The sequence below is a fragment of the Bubalus kerabau genome, chromosome 11, assembly GCF_029407905.1.
Source record: "Bubalus kerabau isolate K-KA32 ecotype Philippines breed swamp buffalo chromosome 11, PCC_UOA_SB_1v2, whole genome shotgun sequence".
Classification (NCBI taxonomy): Eukaryota; Metazoa; Chordata; class Mammalia; order Artiodactyla; family Bovidae; genus Bubalus; species Bubalus kerabau.
Genome location: NC_073634.1, coordinates 53,150,062 through 53,169,206, shown reverse-complemented (window position 1 = coordinate 53,169,206; position 19,145 = coordinate 53,150,062). Strand labels below are relative to the sequence as shown.

General features: G+C 41.0%; 1 protein-coding gene across 1 annotated transcript in view; it reads left to right on the top strand.

Annotated features, from left to right (window-relative positions):
* The window catches only part of DNAH6 (dynein axonemal heavy chain 6), a 279,939-nt gene that overhangs the window by 99,955 nt on the left and 160,839 nt on the right, over nucleotides 1-19,145 (top strand). The window contains exons 25-33 of the mRNA XM_055540370.1: nucleotides 2,592-2,756; nucleotides 2,840-2,953; nucleotides 5,107-5,232; nucleotides 5,318-5,473; nucleotides 6,201-6,362; nucleotides 11,961-12,098; nucleotides 13,300-13,467; nucleotides 15,411-15,559; nucleotides 17,505-17,612. Of these exons, the coding sequence (XP_055396345.1) occupies nucleotides 2,592-2,756; nucleotides 2,840-2,953; nucleotides 5,107-5,232; nucleotides 5,318-5,473; nucleotides 6,201-6,362; nucleotides 11,961-12,098; nucleotides 13,300-13,467; nucleotides 15,411-15,559; nucleotides 17,505-17,612 (1,286 nt within the window). The remainder of the gene's footprint in view (nucleotides 1-2,591; nucleotides 2,757-2,839; nucleotides 2,954-5,106; nucleotides 5,233-5,317; nucleotides 5,474-6,200; nucleotides 6,363-11,960; nucleotides 12,099-13,299; nucleotides 13,468-15,410; nucleotides 15,560-17,504; nucleotides 17,613-19,145) is intronic.

The following is a 19,145-nucleotide window of genomic DNA, read 5'->3' as shown; positions in this document are numbered from 1 at the left end:
GGAAATGCCAAGGATTTTAGTCCAATTAGAACACAGTAGTATATCTATGGGATCAGTAAGAACCCATAGGCATTTTACTTGTACTGTGCAGGCACCCCAATGTTCATAGCAGCACTGTTTACAACAGCCAAGACATGGATGCAAACTAAGTGTCCACCAACAGATGGATAGTTAAGAAGATGTGAATATATATATGTGTGTGTGTAAATATATATATATCGTTGTTGTTGTTCAGTTGCCAAGTCCAGGCCAACTCTTTGCGACTCCATGGACTGCAGCACATCAGGCCTCCCAGTTCCTCAACATCTCCTAGAGTTTGCCCAAGTTCATGTCCATTGCATCAGTAATGCCATTCAGAGTAATGGGATATTACTCATCCATAAAAAAGTATAAAACTTTACCATTTGCAACAATATACGTGGACCTGGAGGGTTTTATGCCAAGGGAAATAAACAAAGACAAATATTGTATATTTTCCCTTAATAGGGGATCTAAAAAATAATACAAACTAGTAAATATAACAAAACAGAAACAGATTCACAGATATAGAAAACAAATTAGTTACTAGTGGGAAGAGTCAAGGAGGGTAGGGTATTATAGGGGTAGGGGATTAAGAGGTACACACTACTAATACCACATATAAAATAAATAAACAACAAGGAAATATTGTACAGCACAGGGCAGTATAACCATTAAAGTAATAACTTTAAATGAAGTAGAATCTATAAAAATATTGAATCATTATGTTGTATTCCTGAAACTTATAGAATATTGTAAATCAAGTAGACCTCAATAATTTTATTTACTTGACCTAAATTGATTCCCTGGCAAAAGACTTTGCTCATCACTAGTGCAGATGAGAGAGGAAAGACCCCTAAATCTGCCAGGATTTAGGGAAGACAGGACATGTAAAGCGAGGGTTGAAGAAGTGAGCAGATTCTGGAGCCCAGATAAGCAAGGCAGTCAACCCAGTCCAGTAGTCTTGCCTGGAAAATCCCATGGATGGAGGAACCTTGTAGGCTGTAGTCCATGGGGTCAAGAAGAGTCGGACACGACTGAGCAACTTCACTTTCACTTTTCACTTTCATGCATTGGAGAAGGAAATGGCAACCCACTCCAGCGTTCTTGCCTGGAGAATCCCAGGGACTGTGGAGCCTGGTGGGCTGTTGTCTATGGGTCACACAGAGTCGGACACAACTGAAGCAACTTAGCAACAGCAGCAGTAGCAGCAGCAGCAGGTCATTGAAAGTCCAAGAAATAAATGTGAAAAGTACTGAAAAGTGTCAATTGGAGTGAACAATTGGGAGAACACTGGTTACCTTAGGGGCTTCCCAGGTGGCTCAGTGGTAAAGAATCCACCTGCCAATGCAGGAGACACAGGTTTGATCCCTGGATTGGGAAGATACCCTGGAGTAGGAAATAGCAACCCACTCCAGTATGCTTGCCTAGAAAATTCCATGGACAGAGAAGTCTGGCAGGCTGCAGTCTGCTTGTGTCCAAAGAGTCAGACACTACTGAGCACGCACCCACCTGATCACCTTAATAACCTGACCAGGTTTAGAGGAATGGTTGGAGCCAAAAATCATATGGCAGCAGGTAGGCAAAGAAAGTGGAGGAATTCATTTAGCACACATAAACTCCTCTTTGGGCTTTCCTGGTAGATCAGACAGTAAAAAATCTGCCTGCAATGCAGACCATATTCCATCCCTGGGTCAGGAAGATCCCCTGGAGGAGGGCATGGCAAGCCACTCCAGTATTCTTACCTGGAGAATTCCAAAGACAGAGGAGCCTGGTGGGTAAGATACAACTGAGCAAAGAGTTGGACACAACTGAGTGACACACACATATACACACACACACACGGCTCCTCTTTCCACACAACTGAGTCACACACACACACACACACACACACGGCTCCTCTTTCCACACAACTGAGTCACATACACACACACACACAGCTCCTCTTTCCAAGAGTTGGCCCCAAAGGGAAGCCGTGAAATAACCCACTAAGTATAGGTGGGTAGCAGAGAAGGCAATGGCACCCCACTCCAGTACTCTTGCCTGAAAAATCCCATGGATGGAGGAGCCTGGTAGGCTGCAGTCCATGGGATCGCGAAGAGTCCGACAGGACTGAGCGACTTCACTTTCACTTTTCACTTTCATGCATTGGAGGAGGAAATGGCAACCCACTCCAGTGTTCTTGCCTGGAGAATCCCAGGGACGGGGGAGCCTGGTGAGCTGCCGTCTATGGGGTCACACGGAGTTGGACACAACTGAAGTGACTTAGCAGCAGCAGCAGCAGAGGTAGGTAGGTACTTCCCTAGGGGTTCCTTAGCTAACACTCCATGCTCCCAATGCAGGGGGCCTGAGTTTGATCGCTGGTCAGGGAACTAGATCCCACGTGCCACAACTAAAAATTCTGCATGAGGCATAGCCAAACCATTTTTTTTTTTAAAGTAGAAGTGGGTAAAGTGAGAGTGGAATATCAATAGAAAGTTTCAGTGTCTGTGGCCACGCTGCCGTGTTTACTGAGCTCAGGATTCTGTTAGGGATGTATGGAGGATGTTATCACCTCTCTGATTACCTTCCAGGTGAGCCTGGGGAAAGGCCTAAAGGCCAGAGGCAACGTGGAGGAGTGGCTGGGCAAAGTGGAGGAAGCCATGTTCACGTCTCTGCGCCGCCTGTGCAAAGCCGCCATCGCGGACTATCTGGGGAGACAGAGAACAGTGTGGGTGGTCGCAGGCCACCCTTCTCAGGTAACAGGCTCCTTTCAGTCTCCGCCTCTGCATCTTACTCGGCTGAGAGGAAGCCCACAATGAAGGAGGGTGTTTCCCTGCAGGTGATCCTGACCGTTTCTCAAATCATGTGGTGCCGCGATTTGACGGAGTGTTTGGAAAAAGAAGAGGGGAATCACTTAGAGGCCCTGGAAGATTTTGAAAAAGTGAACTTTGAGGTGAGATTAGGGGCAGATCAATATCAGACGTATCGCTGGGCAAGATGGTCCCAGTGGCTCTTATGGGCGTGGTTGATACAAATTCATTACTTCGGAAATTGTAAGGCTCTTCTAAGGATAAAACAGTGACAGGTTACTAAAATCTTTCTGCATCTTTCTAATATCGACGAGAGAAGTCATAAACATTACTTAACTAAATGATTAGCCTCTGTTTTGTAAATCATAGAAATCATGAAGTGTCATTACATCATTATGTCACATTAAAAAAATGTTTCTGAAGGCCTGTAATCTGTATTTTAATCAAGGATCACAGAATGAATTGTAAAAGGCTCTATTTCGACTATGTATGAAATAAATATATATTAATTAATAAAACTGAATGGCTTTTAACTGTTTTAAAAAAAAAATGGTAAGGCTCTGAGATGACATCCAAAGATTTGGGGTGCTCACAAAAACTGCCTCTGTTCAAGTTTTCTCAGCAATACTCCCTTGATGTTTGCATAGTATTTATGTGTGTGGTCAGTCGCTTAGTCGTGTCTGACTCCTTGTGAACCCATGGACTGCAGCTCTCCAGGCTCCTCTGTCCATGGGGATTCTCCAGGCAAGAATACGGGAGTAGGTTGCCATGCCCTCCTCCAGGCGATCTTCCCAACCCAGGGATCAAACCCAGGTCTCCCGCATTGCCATATTTATATGAACACTTTTAACAATAGAAGGAAAAAAAGCAATTCAAAAGGAAAAATGTCAGGATTATCAGGGTTTGCCACCTTTAGAGAAATGGAGAGAAATGGAGAAATGGTATACTGGATCCTGATGTCTCTCCCAGAAGTTGATTTGATCGAGGAAAACCACAGGATTTGTGCCATTTCTGTTCTTCAGCCCAACACATGCTTTTCTACTGTTTTATAGAACCCTTAGGCAATGATCAGTAAAGCCATAAGATTGAATTAATTAAATACCATTCTACACAAATTTTTGAGCTATCCTTAGAAAATGCAGCTTACAGCGAGGCCAGATCTTCAACTCCAAATCCAATTCTACTTCCAAGCAATGTTGCATTTTTAAAGACTCACCCTTAGGGGAATTTTCTGGTGCTCCAGTGGTTAGGACTCTGCTCTTGCACTGCAGGGGGCACGGCTTTGATACCTGGTTGGGGAACTGAGATCCTGCATTCTGCATGGCATGGCCAAAATAATTTTTTTTTAGAAAATCACACTTAAAACAGGAAAAGGAGGAAACAGCTTCCTTGAAATAAAAGAAAACTCTCTTATAAGGTTCTCAATAGAATTTCACCTCAGAGAGCTCCAGAGAGAAGACTCACTAAGGAAAGTCCCACTGATCTCTTTACAGAGGTGACCCTTGATCAGGATCAGCCTGAGTGAAAATTCAGCCAGTCAAGGTTTTCAAAGTCACTGCCCTTCTTTGAAAAGGATTTAACGACTTAACATGAACGCTTTTGGTTAATCAGCCATTGGCTTGGTTTAAATGCCTGAGTTTTATGAATATCCAAAAATAAAAGAACCTAGCCCTATAAATGAGAAGCACTACCTTAATCACATTTAATTTTTGAGGAGAACAGTCTTCTCTGGAGACATCATCACAGGATGGTTAAGAGCTTTCCTCAAGGCAAATGTCTACCTAGGTCTCATTTTTGCCACTTTATTGACTGTGACGGCCACCAGTTTACTTACCCTCTCTGACCTTCAGTTCCCTCTCATGTGAAATGGGGGTAAATCTAGTATGTACTTCATAGGAGTCTTATTGGAATCAAATAAGTTAAATTGTTGTCATATTTGGTCACAGAATTACAGATTTTTATGAAATTTGGAATTGACATTTTTCAAAACTTTAATTTTTTAAATATTAATAAATTTGTCATCTTTATTTTATTTTATGTTATATTTTCTTGGCCATGCCACATGGCATATGGGATCTTAGTTCCCCAACCGGGGATTGAACCTTCACCCCTTGCATTGGAATCACAGAATGTTAAACACTGGACCTTCAGGGAAGTCCTAAAACTATCTAATTTTATAGATACTTAGTTTTATAGATAATTCTGGCAAATATCTATTCCAAACCTAATAGTAAAAAGATATACATGTAAACTGATTTTTGAAAATTAATGATCACATTTTTTTTTTCATTTGTAGAGATTAAATGCCCTGGCTGCAATAGTCCGAGGCACTCTTCCTAAATTACACAGAAACATCATAACTGCCTTAATTACTATTGATGTACATGCAAGAGACATAGTCACTGAACTTGTTCAAGCCAAGGTAACTGTTTCATTCAAATAAAATCATATGTTTCTTTCTAAAATGAATGCATCTACCAAGTGTATCATTGTCATCACTTCTGTAGGTGCAGGTAGTTGACTCCTTTGACTGGCAGAGACAGCTGCGCTATTACTGGGATGTAGACCTGGACAACTGTGTGGCGAGGATGGCACTCTCTCAGTACACCTATGGCTATGAGTATTTAGGTGCATGCCCAAGATTAGTTATTACTCCTCTCACGGTAAGTTACTGACCATTAGGTTCATGATTGCTTTTTTTCCCCATCATAATACTTCTGAAACATTTTTAAGGTTAAACCTTGAAAGAATTTGCTGTGACTTCTTTGTATCGCAGAGATTTATTTACTCTATTTGATCATGTGTCTGAATTTTTTAGTATGTTTCAGTTGCTGTAGAGCCTTTCATGAGTGAAGTAAGTCAGAAAGAGAAAAACAAATATTACATATTAATTGAACATATATATCATCTAGAAGAAAATGGTACCAATGAACCTACTTGCAGGGCAGGAATAGAGAAGCAGATGTAGAGAATGGACTTGTGGACACAGGGAGGGAAAAAAGGGTGGGATGAATTCAGAAAGTAGCATTGACGTACATTTTACTGAGTGTAAAACAGATAGCTAGTGGGAAGCTGCTGTATAGCACAGGGAACTCAACTTGTTGCTCTGTGATGATCTAGATGGGGAGGGGTGGGATGAGGAGGCGGGTGAGAGGGAGGCTCAAGAAGGAGGAGAGAGAGAGAGAGAGATATATATATATATATATATATAGTTACGAGTAATTCACATTGTTGTACAGCAGAAACCAACACGACATTGTAAAGCAATTATCCTCCACTTAAAAATATATTTTAAAAAATAAATAACAACCCTCCTGCTATAGAAAGTACTTACAAATTTGTGGCCAGTGTCAGTTCCCTTCAATAATGACAATATATCCATTTCTTCAGGATCGCTGCTACCTTTGCCTCATGGGGGCTTTGCAGCTGGACCTGGGAGGTGCACCAGCCGGTCCTGCTGGAACTGGGAAAACAGAGACCACCAAAGACCTTGCAAAAGCCCTTGCCATCCAGTGTGTGGTCTTTAACTGCTCTGATGGTTTGGACTACAAGGTACAGTCTTGGCGTATAAACGCTAACATTAAGTGCTTCATTGTGGCTTTCTCTGTTTGCACTGTGACACAGAAAAAGAAGGAGAAAAAGGGGTGATGGCAAACTGGGGAAAACTGGTGGGGCCAGAAGGAGATCCAACCAGTTCATTCTAAAGGAGATCAGTCCTGGGTGTTCATTGGAAAGAATGATGCTAAAGCAGAAACTCCAATACTTTGGCCACCTCATTCAAAGAGTTGACTCATTGGAAAAGACTCTGTTGCTGGGAGGGATTGGGGGCAGGAGGAGAAGGGGACAACAGAGGATGAGATGGCTGGATGGCATCACCGACTCAATGGACGTGAGTTTGAGTGAACTCCGGGAGTTGGTAATGGACAGGGAGGCCTGGCGTGCTGCAATTCATGGGGTCGCAAAGAGTCGGACATGACTGAGCAACTGAACTGAACTGAGTGGGGCCAGGAATGATTAAAGTGGAATAAATAGAGCAAGGGAGACTAGTCAACACAAGGCAATCTGGGTGGGTCAGGTAGGAATCAAGGCCCAGATTTGTCAAATGGTGGTAAAAATGAGGTATAAAACACAATAGCAGGGAAATCTAGGAACAAGGAATAAGCTTACAGGAAGAGAAGAGTAGGGACTTCCCTGGTGGTCCAGGGACTAAGAGTCTGTACTCCCAATGCAAGGGGCCCTGGGTTTGATCCCTGGTCAGGGAACTAGACCCCACATGCTGCAACTAAGATCCACTGTAGCCAAATAAATAAATTAATATTAAAAGAGAGATGAGCAATTCAGAGTTGTGTATTAAAAATGAAATCCATAGGAGGTGAGAATTCAGGGAAAGATTTTTTCATTGAGTAGTTCTCAAACTTTTTGATCACAGGACCTTTTTACGCTCTTAAAAATTATTGAGACCTCCAAAGAATTTTTGTTTATATGTATGGGTTATACCTGTTGATATTTTCCATGTTATAAGTTAAAATTGATGCATCTTAAATATTTATCTGTTTTAAAATAACCATAATCAATTATTACATGTTAGCATAAACACATATTTTGAGAAAAATAACCATTTTTCAAAACAAAAAATTTAGTGAGAAAAGTGACAATATTTTATATATTTTTAAATCTCTTGTTTGGTATAATGGAATATGGCCAGATTCCCTATGGGGGAATTTCTGCTTCTGCATCAAATCTTTTGAGGTATGTTATTTTGATTGAAGTATTTGAAGAGAAATCTAGCCTTACACAGATATACACACTAAAAGAGAGGAATAGGTTAATAGCTTCTTCAGATAATTGCTGATATTCTTCTTTGAAACTATACCAAAACTTGACAAGTGGCAGTTTCTTAAAGATTATTTGTGATGTGGAAACTGAAACAAAATACTGAGAAAAACAAACTCTGTTCTCTCCTGAGAGAATGAGACTGAAAAGGCAAATAACATTTTAGCATTATAATGAGTCCTTTGACCTCACAGACCCCCTAAAAGAAACTCTGGGACTTGCAGGGGTCCCCAGATGACACTTTAGAAACTGCTGTTTTAGCATCAGTTCAGTTCAGTTCAGTCGCTCACTCGTGTCCGACTCTTTGTGACCCCATGAACCACAGCACACCGGGCCTCCCTGTCCATCACCAACTCCCAGAGTTCACCCGGATCCATGTCCATCGAGTTGATGATGCCATCCAACCATCTCATCCTCTGTCGTGCCCTTCTCCTCCTGCCCCTAATCCCTCCCAGCATCAGGGTCTTTTCCAAAGAGTCAGCTCTTCACATCAGGTGGCCAAAGTATTGGAGTTTCACCTTCAGCATCATTCCTTCCAATGAACACCTAGGACTGATCTCCTTTAGGATGGACTGGTTGGATTTCCTTGCAGTCCAAGGGACTTTCAAGAGTCTTCTCCAACACCACAGTTGAAAAGCACCAATTCTTTGGCACTCAGCTTTCTTTATAGTCCAACTCTCACATCCATACATGACCACTGGAAAAACCATAACCTTAACTAGACAGACCTTTGTTTGGCAAAGTAATGTCTCTGCTTTTTAATATGCTGTCTAGGTTGGTCATAACTTTCCTTCCAAGGAGTAAGCGTCTTTTAATTTCATGGCTGCAGTCACCATCTAAAGTGATTTTGGAGCCCCCCCAAAATAAAGTCAGCTACTGTTTCCACTGTTTCCCCATCTATTTGCCATGAAGTGATGGGACCAGATGCCATGATCTTCGTTTTCTGAATGTTGAGCTTTAAGCCAAGTTTTTCACTCTCTTCTTTCACTTTCCTCAAGAGGCTCTTTAGCTCCTATTCACTTTCTGCCATAAGGGTGGTATCATCTGCATATCTGAGGTTATTGATATTTCTCCCGGCCATCTTGATTCCAGCTTGTGCTTCCTCCAGCCCAGTGTTTCTCATGATGTACTCTGCATATAAGTTAAATAAGCAGGGTGACAATATACAGCCTTGATGTACTCCTTTTCCTATTTGGAACCAGTCTGTTGTTCCATGTCCAGTTCTAACTGTTGCTTCCTGACCTGCATACAGGTTTCTCAGGAGGCAGGTCAGGTGGTCTGGCATGCCCATAGCATGTTAATATCTAATTTGGAGAGTTCTATATCCCCTGAAGGGTGTGGAGCAGAGATCCTCAACCTTTGGGCCATGGACTGGTACCTCCTGTCAGACAAGCAGTGGCATTAGATTAGAAATTAAGTGTACAATAAATGCAATGTGTTTGAATTGTCCTGAAGCCATCTCCCCTCCCCAATCTGTGGGAAAATTGTCTTCTACTAAATCCATCTCTTGTGCCAAAAAGATTGGGGACCATGGGTGTAGAGGACCTTCAGAAAAAGACAAAGCTCATTCCTGGCAACTTCCCAACTTCCCAGTCAGACATGGGGGAGGAGAAAGACTTCTCAGTGTGAAGGAGACACTGTGCCACCTCCACCTCGTCCATCCCAGTAGGGCAGGTGGATGTGGATGCCTCTTCCAGGAGCAGAAACAAGAGAAGGACAAAACAGCTGTCAGTTCCCACACAGAAGTAGCTGACAACAGAAGCAGTCACTGACATTAGACGTTAGTCCTTTTGTGGACTTTTGGGGAGCATACATGAAGGGAAAGAGCTTCCAGTGTGCCCCAAATATATTAGCACTGAGTTCTGAAACCAGGGGAACCTGTATGTCATGCTAAAACAGCCTAGGGAATAAAATTAAGTCCCTTTTAAAAATAGTAAAATTAAGTGATTCTAAGAGAGAGAGCTGGGGGAACCCACCTTTATTGAAAAATGTCTTTTCCCCCTTCTTGGAGTCCTACTTCTCATGCTCACTTCAGCACGTAGTAACTTCAGGTAGTCAACAGAGATGGTACAGACTGTGTAATATCACTCTGATGGAGACACATTTCATTTTCTTCTTTTTGTCTCCTGTTGGCCATCACTCCTTGTATACCATTGAAAGCTCTTCCATGAGCAGGTTGTGACTGGATGACCAACATCGTTGTGAGCTTTCTGTCCTCTGTCCCCTGGTTGGGGATTTAAGATCTTACAAGCTGCTCAGCCAAAAAAAGAATGCCAGCTTGGTCTTTAGTTGTTCCATTGTTCAGTGCATCTATTTCATTTTTTTAAGCTAGGCTGTATTATAATTAAGTTCTAAGGATTGTTTCTTATCTCTGGCTCTTTTTTTTAAGAGCATCTTGTTTTATACTATAGTAATGTAATTTCCTCTAAAATCTCTCTGAGGATTCCATTTGAATTTTTAAATTGTTTCTTTTGTCCCCCCAATTACCTCCATTTTCTTTTTTTTTTTTTTTAATTTTCTTCAGAGTTGCTTATTTTGTTTATTTTTCTTCTCTCTTTCTTGATGTTGATCTTTCTTAAATGTCTGTTGATCTTTACTTTTTAGTTCATAAGCATGGATGGGGGACTGAGTTGATCATTTAGAATAACTTGTTTCACCCCTGCTTTCAATGAAAGAGCTCCTGTGATCTCTGTGAGAATGTAAGATATTTGGCTGGCAGGCTTCCCCATAGAGTGTGTGGGCATGGGCAGCCAGGAAGCCAGAAACCTTTTATAAATACCAAAATAACAAGGATTTTTTTCTACAGTAGTAGAATTCAGTGGGTTTCACTCATGGATGGAGCCGTCTGTCCTTTTGACTCTCAGTTGAGTAATGTGGAGGTCTGAAGTTATCTGTCTTTTCTTTTCTCTGCTTTCGTTTTCTCCCAAGCCTAATGTCTTCTCCCAGTATCTCCTAATGTCTCCCAAAGACAGATCTCCCCCTTTCTCAACAAAGCAGTCCTTGGGTATTATTCTGGAGGGAAAATTCAGCAATGCCAGCCTCAAGAACCCTGTTTACTCTACTTGGAATGAGGAGAGAGAAGCACAGAGAAAGGCAGGGCCCACAAACCTGATCACTGCAAGTACTCACCTTTGGCTAATTTCCAAGGATTTCCCTGGGACCTTGTCTGCTTTCCTTGCATGTATTGCTGATGGGTTCAGAGTTTCCTGGAGACCTTCCTGAAGGGTAGGTAGTTCTTCCTTCCTTCTGGCTTGGGCTGAATTCTGCCCTTCTCAGCTAAGTAATCAGTATTTATGAACTTTCCATCTTCCAGGATATTTTTTCAAAACTTTCTTTCTGCTGCTGGTTTTCCTTTCCATTATGTTTTTATCAGGTAGGCGCAGGTACAAATGCAGACACAGAAATGGAGAGAGTTCTGTCTTTCATACATGGTCATTTCAGAGAAAGGGATGTTATCCCTATGTGCTCAATTGGCCACCTTGAAACAAAAAAGCCATTAGCTCTATTTTCAAAGAGATAGAGATATGGTATGATGCAATATTTGTACTAATGCTTAACCCCAAATTCAAATCTCTAAAGGAACTTTCCTCTGTAGATAGCCACAGGTATGTATTCATTCTCCTGAACCACTAGGATTCTGCTGTAGAAGAAATTAACCACCATTACATTACCCTGTGTATGGGCTTCCCACGTAGCACTAGTCGTAAAGAAGCTGCCTACCAATGCAGAAGATGTAAGAGATGTGGGTTCAATCCCTGGATCAGGAAGATCCCCTGGAGGAGGATCTTCCACAGCAGTCCACTCCGGTATCCTTGCCTGGAGAATCCCATGGACAGAGGAGCCTGGCAGGCTACAGTCCGTGGGGTCGCAAAGAGTCAGACATAACTGAAGCTCAAGTGACTGTGCTTCTGCTCAATTGTTCCTGCATGTTGCCTGCCATGTGTAGTACCTGGTAAAGATGATGAAAATTTCCATCAGCAAAGTTCTCAAGGTTTTCTTAAGTAATTAAGTGTGTCTATTCTGTGTGTCAATTTCTTTGAGAACCGTATGTACATAGGTGAATGAGGATTATGAAAAAGTAGGTCAGATCGTCATTTTATCTAAAAATAAAAATGTTTCAAATCATTCAGAGAGCAGCAAAAACATATTTCCTCCAAGAAAAAGGTGTTAACTTCTGCCATGGCCCAGGAGTCACACAAACCTATTGCTTGTTTGTAGATACCACCTCTTGTCTTTTTAATGCCTCAGCTCAGAATTTAACTTTGGCAGGAGTTCAGCTCTACAGTACAGAGCTGAGTGGCATTCTTTTGATTTCAGATGATGGGGCGCTTCTTCAGTGGTCTGGCACAGTCAGGAGCCTGGTGCTGCTTTGATGAATTTAATCGGATTGACATAGAAGTTTTGTCCGTCATTGCTCAGCAGCTCATTACCATCAGGAATGCCAAAGCTGCAAAGGTAAGGGGCTGGGCATAGATATCATGTTTCTAGTCTGTAGATATCATGTTTCTTAAGTTTGTAGTATTCTTGCCTAGAAAATATCATGGATAGAAGAGCCCGGTGGGCTAAAGTCCATGGAGTCGCAAAAGAGTCAGACGCAACTTAGCAACTAAAGAACAAGAAGAAGTTCATAACGAACTTACATCATGTTGCATTTTAAGAAGGGCAGTGCTAACTTCAGCCTTTCTAGCCCATGTTTCCAGTGTCATTGGTGAATGCAGCAGTGGAACTGAGTTCAGTGAATTAATTGCTCATCCAGGCAACACAATAAACAACTGTATGGCAGACACTGTGCTGGGACCTAGGGATATAGAGTTGGTGAGACTCAGTCTGTGCCCTCATGGAACCCTCTTATTCTTTGCTCCCCCAACATACACACATGCATGCTTGTAACTCCCTTGTTCTTCTGTCCTCCGCCTCTTATTTTCCTCTTACTTTTCTTCTTCTTGCCTTTGACATTGATTTCTCTGCTCTGTTTCTCTAACTCTGCCTCTTCTGGGCTCTACTGCCTTCCTCACAGCCCCTAGTCTCAGCCTGTTGCTGGTAAAAAAAATGAGAGAGGGGTCCTGGGGGACCCAAAGGGGCCTTGACTCTCCAGAAGTCACTGGACTGGAAAAGCCAAGGAGTGTAGGGACAGATGAAGATATTAGGGTGGCTTCGGTATTTAAAATTTGTTTTAGCCCCTTTGAGCATGTTCCTGGAGAAGGATTTTGTACTGGGAAGGTGATGGCAGTGAAGGGTAGGACCAAGCCCCCCACCATTCTGTTGTGTTGACCTTGCAAAATTATGGTCATGAGGGCACCAAAGGGCAGGTGGGTATTCAGCCGGTACAAACTGGAACCTTGCGAGTTGTTTGATTTTTTTAATTATTTTATTTTAGTTATTATTTATTCATTTATTTTATTATGACTGGGCCAAGAAGGAGGAAACACCTGGGGCAAGGCAGGGGCAAGGAGGCAGACAGCAGGAAATACTTAGCCCAAAAGAGAGGGAGAGTGAGTAGGACAAAATCAGGAGGAAAACATTCCCAACAATAGGATTCAGTAGTTTTTGCTTGAATGCACGTCACACAAGTTTTGTACTCGAGTAATAATTATGGGGAAGAATTTACAAATATTTGGCGAAGTATTAACTTATATCTTCTCTTTCTTTTCAACAGCTCTCTAGATTCATGTTTGAAGGGCGAGAAATAAAGTTGGTTATGACTTGTGCAGCCTTCATCACAATGAATCCTGGATATGCAGGCAGAACTGAGTTGCCAGATAATTTGAAAGCCCTATTTAGACCCTTTGCAATGATGGTTCCAAATTATGCCTTGATTGCAGAGGTGAGCTTCACATTATAAAGCAGCAAAACTTTAAGCTTGTTTCTTTTATTTAGTATTTGATTTCTATCATGGTAGAAAGTTTCCATTATGAATGTACTCTGGCCAAGGTTATACAGTATTGTTTCCTCTTAAGTGTGTAGATATGATTGTTACCACTTAGAGTGTTGTGTGTGTGTGTGTGTGTGTGTGTGTGTGTAACTGCTATATCCCCAAAGTCCAGTTTGCCATCTGGAATATTGTAAGCCCTGAAAACTGGAATAAATAAATGAACTTAATTAACCATTTCATTGGAATTTATCAGTGTGTCTCTAGGAATTAAAATGTCTAGATTATCCTAAAAAGACTATATTATTCTCACTTCTCTTGCTGCATTATTTTTTTAATTAGAGTCAAGAGGTGTTGAATAGAAACAATACCAATCACTAATGATGAAAGACAGTGATCTGTTTCTAGTTTTATCAATATAGTAAAAAAAAAATAGCCATTATTAATAAGTTAATTATTTATGTTTGTATTTGTTTCTTCTCTATCTAGGAACCTTTCTATTTAAACTGTTTTTTTTTTGTTTGTTTCTTCATGCTAGCTAATAACCAGTGTATTTAAATCTTATATGTATTTTTCTTGACACTTTTTACTGAGGTATAATTTACATATAGTAAAGTGCACACATCATAAGCGTACAACTGAGTGAATCCTTACATATGTATTCACCTGTGTGATCACCAAGACCAAGATATAGGATATTTTCAAGACTCTGGAAGGCCCTTCATGCTCAATACTACAGTTCACAAGGGACACCACCTCTTTTAGAATGGAGTTTCTCAGAAAGCACATGTTACTCCCATGGGTAGTAAATTTCTGACAACAGCTAATTTAAAATATTCCTCTAAATGAAGTAAAAGTAACTGCCTAAGAATAGACCATGCCAAATCCTATCATCAGAAAAATTACAACTTTTAATAGTATTAATATAATGCCTACAGCATCTCATGAATCTTGCAGCACCCCTGTGGGTAAGATGGGGTGCTGGGCAGATAAGACAGACATCCCTATGTAATATCCCACACCACTCTTACAGCAGAAAGTGAAAAAGAAATAAAGAGCCTCTTGATGAAAGTGAAAGAGGAGAGTGAAAAAACTGGCTTAAAACTCAACATTCAAAAAACTAAGATCATGGCATCCGGTCCCATCACTTCATGGCAAATAGGTGGGGAAACAATGGAAACAATGAGAGACTCTTTTCTTGGGCTCCAGAATCATTGCAGATGGTGACTGCAGCCGTGAAATTAAAAGACACTGGCTCCTTGGAAGAAAAGCTATGACAAACCTAGACAGCATATTAAAAAGTAGTGACATTACTTTGTCAACAAAGGTCCGTCTAGTCAAAGCTATGGTTTTTCCGTAATCATGTACAGATGTGAGAGTTGGACCATAAAGAAGTCTGAGTGCCAAAGAATTGATGTTTTTGAATTGTGCTGGAGAAGAATCTTAAGAGTCCCGTGGACTGCAAGGAGGTCAAACTAGTCAGTCCTAAAGGAAATAAATCCTGAATGTTCATTGGAAGGACTGATGCTTAAGCTGAAGCTCCAATACTTTGGCCACCTGATGTGAAGGACTGACTCATTGGAAAAGACCCTGATGTTGGGAAAGATTGAAGGCAGGAGGAGAAGGGGATGAAAGAAGGCTGGATGGTTGGATGGCATCACCGACTCAATGGACATGAGTTTGAGCAAGCTCTGGGAGATGGTGAAGGACAGGAAAGCCTGGCATGCTTCAGTCCACGGGGTTGCAAAGAATTGGGCACAACTGAGCGACTGGACAACAACAACAACCACTTGGAGAGATCTAATATCTTAACTAGATTTTGAATGCATTGGTATTATCCTACTATGTTGTTATCAGTATATTTTAATCAGGCATTGCATTATATTTTTCCATTCTAGGTAATTCTGTATTCTGAAGGATTTGAATCCAGTAAAATATTAGCAAGAAAAATGACCCAGATGTATAAGCTTTGCAGTGAACAGCTCTCTCAGCAGGATCACTATGACTTTGGCATGAGAGCTGTAAAGTCCGTACTGGTCATGGCTGGGTAAGAAACCAAAGTGGGCAAGAGTTGAGTTCCAAACTGTGTCGTGCATTACTCATACATTTCATGAGTAATTCACAGATGGCTCTTAAAGCAACATGTTGTTGTTGTTCAGTGGCTGAGTCATGTTCAACTCTTTGCGACCCCATGGACTGCAGCACACCAGTCTTCCCAGTCCTCCACTGTCTCCTGGAGTTTGCTCAAGTTCGTGTCCATTGAGTCAGTGATCCTATCTTATCATATCATCCTCTGTTGTCCTCTTCTTTTGCCTTCAGTCTTTCCCAGCAACATGATTAAGAAGTGTTAGCTGCCACTGTTATCATTCTTACCTTGACACCCCCCCTGCCACAGTGAAAGGGCATCTCTCTTCATCTCACAACAGTTCTTCCCTGTGAGAACCAACATAGCTGCCATTAAGCTTTGGCTAGCATTTTTTTTTTTTTTCACCTGAATGCATCCAGTATAATGTGTTTCAGCATAGTAAAGGCTTAACCACCATGAGCCAGGATGTGAAAGTGAAAGTGAAGGTCACTCAGTCATGTCCAACTCTTTGTGACCCCATGGACAGTAGCCTACCAGGCTTCTCTGTCCATGGGATTCTCCAAGCCAGAATACTCGAGTGGGTTGCCATTCCCTTCTCCAGGGGATCTCCCCAACTCAGGGATCGAGCCCAGGTCTCCTGCATTACAGGCAGATTCTTTACTATCTGAGCCAACTGATGAGACTTAAAAGGCATTCATTTGTTATGCACATACACAATTAAGTCATCCCCATCAACTGACAAAGCCTAAAGCATTCAGAGAAACTTCAGTTTTATCTTCAGTACAAGCTTATGTTCTGGACCCCCTCCTCTGTCATTACAGTCTGGTCCAATGCTGAGCCTCTTACTAGTTTCTAGTGGCATGCACGCATGCTAAGTCGCTTTCAGTCGTGTCCAACTCTGTGACCCTACGGCCTGTAGCCTACAAGGCTTCTATGTCCATGGGATTCTCCAGGCAAGAATACTGGAGCGGGTTGCCATTTCTTTCTCCAGTAGATCTTCCCAACCCAGGGATCGAACCCACCTCTCACATCTCCTGCATTGGCAAGCAGATTCTTTACCCCTAGCACCATCTGGAAAGCTAGTAGAGCAAGAGCCTTTTCTCTTAAGGCCTTAGCTTCTCTCTTTATAACCTCTTGACACGCCTACCTCTGGAACCCCCAACTTGTCCAGAGTCTCTGAGGGAATCTGTCTTTTGTCTGGCCCTTCCTATCGGGCAATGACTCTCTGGCTTAGATTCTATTCACATGGGGCCAGTTCTGCCCCGCTCCCATACCCCTGGCTTCTGCACAAATCACCCTGCCTTTCCACCCTCTGTTCATTCCTTCAACCTCTCAGATACAATATTTCTACTCTCTACAGGATTGCCATTGAAGGAAGAAGGATACTGAGGAGTTCAGACATACTTGTACTCAAAGAACACGACTGCAACCCAGGGGCAAGACAGACAAATGAGCACTCATCTAGATTAGACTAGTTAGTGTGTGAGGGGAACCATAGTGCTGTGCCCTGGGGTTCACTGAGGTGGGGGTGGAGGGAACTTTCTAGAAGAGGGAATGATTGAGCTTGAGAACCAGCAAAAAACCATTCTGGAATCTCAACCATCATAATGTATTCAGAGAACTATAAATTCAGGTTGGATAAAGTCTGGATTGATAGGAGGTCCTTGAGAAAATGTCCTTATCATTCTCCTCAAGGCAAAGCAGCCTGTGCCTGACTTGTCCATATGTTGTTTTGGAGATGGACCCTGGGCATGCCAGGGAAAATGATCTTATCCTTCCAGTAGGAATCGGCAGTGGGGTGCCCTCCACAGCTTTCTGCAAGCAGAATCCCCAGCCCAGAGATTTAGAAAATCATGTTCAACATTATGTATTTGCAACGTCATCTGAATTATTCCTTTTAATTTAGGTCTTTAAAAAGAGAGAACCCAGACCTCAGTGAAGATGTGGTGTTGATAAGAGCTTTGCGGGACTCTAACTTGCCAAAATTCCTAACAGATGACGCTATTCTATTCAGGTAAATGTCTAGGTGTTATAGAGAAAGCATAACTACTATGTAGAGGTGAAGGATAGTTTATCTTCAAACATGTCAGTCTCTAGTAAGGTATTATCTTTTCTAGAGATACTTATTGCAATTTTTAAAATGCTAGTTTCAAATAAAGATACTAAAGTTTTAGCATCAATCCAATCATTTATTTTTTCAACTTATTGACCACCAACCTGCATGCTATGCAAACTAGCATTTGGTTACAAATTCCTGATCTAAGAGAAGTTCCAGACTCAAAAGAAGTAGATCGGGGTCTCAACACAAATGTGATTGCTCTTATCTATTTCTACTTTCATTACTGAGTTTTATGTTTATTCAAGTCATATATGTATGTGGTTTTAAAAATGAAATGCTGTTTTAAGTTACTCTCAGGGAAAACAATAGTTTCCTGCCCTTTACCAACTCCCGCTTCCTAAAGACAATAACTTTTTAATTCATCTATTCATCCTTTCATTTTCCTATTTCTATCCATATCTTTTGGTACCACATTTGTATCATTTCATGACTTTTCAGTTTTAGATGTTATTAAGTTACTAACAAACAGGTGAAGATATGGACACACTTCTCTCCCCACCAACCCATCCTCTCTGGGTAGTCTTGTGACAATATAACCGGAGCTAAATATACAGGATTTCCATAATTTATTTTAGAGATAGAAATATCACCCAAGGCTGATCTTTCCCTTGTTATTAAAGTATCTTGCTTCTTATTTTTCCTGCATTTATTAATCTTAATTTTTGTTTTTTATTCCTTCACCAACTTTTCTATATCTCTATCACTAATTCATTTCAAAATTCTGCCAGAGTATAAATCTCCTAAAAACAAAAACAACCCTCAGTCATACACATCTGTCATCCTGGGATGTCTATTTATGACCTTACTGGGGATCCTCTTTGCCTTTGTCCACCATCAGATCCCCTGATTGCCACAATATGTGTCTTTGCACTTTTGGCAGAACACAGTGATGAAAATTCCTGTATATTAATGATTGCACACTTATGATATTGCTATAAGTGAGATTCTAGGAAGTACATTCCTGAGATCATGGGGTATGGACATTTTAAATTTAGATAGATCCTATCAGTACATCTTCCAAAGGCATTTTATATTTATAGATACAGATTTATGAAAATACACATTTCCTTTTATATGTTTTTGAGAGAAATACCAAAATAGTAGCCTATTTTATATACATTATTTTGTTAGTACCACTGAGCATCATTTCTTCTGTTTATTAGTCATTTATATTTATTATTCTTAGAACATTATTCTGTTGTACTCTTTTACTTAGCAATTTGTGAGAAATCATGAACTTTATCTGGTAAAACATTGGAAATATTTCTCTAAGTATATAATTCACTCTAAGTTACATTTAAAGCCTCTTACCTCACAGAAGTTTGATTTTTCCTTGTGTGTTTTTATTTTTTCACTTTATCAACTTTTTTAAAGTTATAGAATTCTTATCTTTTTGAGATAGACTTTCTTAACATAGTACTATAAATT